Source organism: Monopterus albus, unplaced genomic scaffold, assembly GCF_001952655.1.
Source record: "Monopterus albus unplaced genomic scaffold, M_albus_1.0 scaffold500.1, whole genome shotgun sequence".
In the NCBI taxonomy this organism is placed as follows: domain Eukaryota; kingdom Metazoa; phylum Chordata; class Actinopteri; order Synbranchiformes; family Synbranchidae; genus Monopterus; species Monopterus albus.
The window spans coordinates 2,191-4,827 of NW_018128380.1; the positions used below are offsets into that span (position 1 = coordinate 2,191).

Below are 2,637 nucleotides of genomic sequence, written 5' to 3' on the forward strand. Positions count from 1 at the left end.
GAATTAGAGGCAAAACCAAACAGCACTTTAATAGAGATTAAAGTCGCACTGCTACTGTAGCTAAGCTGAGCAGAAAAGAGAAGTAGAGTCCTGCATAAGTAGAGTCCTGAATCTGACTCATTGACATCAGACAACACAGGAGGAAAGGAGATTTACTGTATCTACTAAGTAATTTGCATAAGAAAAGAAACTTTAACAAACACAATATTTCTAGAAATATGAAGCTGAGATCAAGCAAAATAGGTCTTGGTGAGTTTTTTATTATTGTTCTGACTGATCCACTGGACTCAGACTGACCAGAGGGATCCCAGTCCCTGCTGGAGTCAGTCACAGCATTTCCATAGAGCCACTTTGCATCAGCAGCACCATGCTCCAGTGCTTTGAGAGAGTTTATAGTCCTGAGAGTTGAACCCTGGAGGACTGACAGCTGTCCTTCATGACAACAGGAACCACAGAAATCCTCCTCATCAGAAACATGACTCTGATCTCCGTCCTCATCTGGACTCTCCTCTGCTGCTGCTTCACAGGTAAAGTCCAGAGAATCCAGCTCCTCTCCTCTATGAACATCCGTCCCTCTGAAATGAAGCCGACAAAACCACCACGCTGCTTTATGTGTTTGTCTCTGTGTCCTCAGAGTCCAGAGGCCAGGTCACAGTGACTCAGCCTGGAGCTGTCAGCTCTGCTCTGGGAGCCTCCGTCACCATCAGCTGTAGGGTCAGTCAGAACGTTCATAATGGGAACTGGTTAGCCTGGTACCGACAGAGAGATGGAGAAGCTCCTAAACTCCTCATTTACTATGTGAGCACTCGAGCATCAGGGACTCCAAGTCGTTTTACAGGCAGTGGATCAAACTCTGACTTCACTCTGACCATCAGTGGAGTCCAGGCTGAAGATGCAGCAGTTTATTATTGTCAGAGTCTCCACTACATCAACAATCAGTGGTTGTTCACACAGTGAAAAAGTGTCGTACAAAAACCTCCCTCAGTCAGACTGAACAGAAACTGAAGTGACTGCTGCAGCTGGAAGCTACTGCACGGACTGATACACTTCACTGAGGACACACCAGTAGTTAGTAAAACAATATACAGGTCAATCACTGTATCTGCTATAATCAGTTACATCTATATTAATACAAATAAGCTTATGTTGTGGAAAACTGACATGGACCAGTGTAATAATAATAATAATAAACTTTATTTCTGTAGCACTCAACAACTCGTAGGAGCCCTGAGTGCTGCACAACAGAACAAGACTACAGACAAGTAAAATCCTAAATCAAAAATAAGACTGCAAACATAAAAACAACAAATAAATAGAAACCAGAGGAGACCCAGAGCAAATTTAAGAAAATATACAAATACACGTTAACATACCCCTGAATGGAAAGAGCCAGTTTATGCCTCAAAAGCCTGCCTAACGAAAACAGAATAGTTTACAAAGCTTTTGCAGCATCTTTTATACTCTATCACCATACACATCACTGTATTTGCACCTATAGACATCAGACTTGTCACCCCTTCAGAAGCTATACAAACACAAGAAATATATTTAATGAACATATGAGTGACCTAATGGCTGCATACCACATGATGACTGACACTAAGAATGAGCACACAATACCTTTATGACACATCTCTGCTTAATGACACTTCCAAACATCATAAACATGTCAAAAACATAATTTGTGTAATAAAACATTACAGGCAACATATCACTTTGTCATACAAATATGTCTACCTCATCAAAAGGTGACAAGCAAACACATTAATTTATGTAAGAGAATAGTTTTTATGGATTCACTTTAAGTTCATGTGAGCTGAACAATGAGCTTATATAAGTTGGTCAAGATGTTTCCTGTTTTTGGCTAGATCTTAGGGTGGTCTCCTAAAAACTGGAGACAGGAAGCTAAGCTCGGAAATTGACGTAACAGCCTAAGAAAAGCTAAAAAGAGTGAAGTTGAAGGGGTTAGAATAAGAAGAGAGGATGAGAATGCTACCGTGAAAGTGTACCGTAGACCTGGCCGGGGGGTAGGGGGAACAAACTCGGGACTGACTGGACGGGCTCTGACTGACTGGACCCCTGACTGTACCTCGTGACCAATAATGACTGACTGGCGCTCTGAACATGTGAACTTGTGAACATTATTTGACATTGTGTCCATGTTGGCTTAAATCTTAAATGTTCAAACTGAACAAATTCCATCTGCTGAGGAAGGCCATGTAATTTAATTAAAAGCTCCAGAGCAGCTACTCAACAGGCGCAGTGTTGAAATAGTTTGGATTGTAAAGCATGAACTTTTAACCTCAACTTTTAAGTCAACATAGACAAAACATCCTTAAAGTGCAACACCGACACCTTCAGAAAACTCACATCGCTGCTCACAGCTGTTACTAAATGGACTTGAGACAAAGAAATTGGTCCAACACTGACTGATGATGATGTCCATGATTTCTGTCCACACGTCCAAAAGGTTCTGGTTGGAGTTTCATAAACATGATGTCTGAGATCCTTGGCTTCAGCATCAACTCATCCTTCATCATCCTTTACTCAGTAGAATCTCCACTACAAAAATGTCAGCGTGACAAAACTGCATTAATATTCCATCCATCCATCCATCCATTTTCTTCCGCTTATCCG

The 2,637-nt window shown here is 41.4% G+C and overlaps 1 protein-coding gene across 1 annotated transcript in view; it reads left to right on the forward strand.

The window, feature by feature from the left end:
* The first annotated feature begins 427 nt into the window (after positions 1-427).
* The window catches only part of LOC109952807 (immunoglobulin kappa light chain-like), a 39,002-nt gene continuing 36,792 nt past the window's right edge, over positions 428-2,637 (forward strand). Inside the window, exons 1-2 of the mRNA XM_020588064.1 lie at positions 428-527; positions 635-944. Of these exons, the coding sequence (XP_020443720.1) occupies positions 437-527; positions 635-944 (401 nt within the window). The 5' untranslated portion in view covers positions 428-436. The remainder of the gene's footprint in view (positions 528-634; positions 945-2,637) is intronic.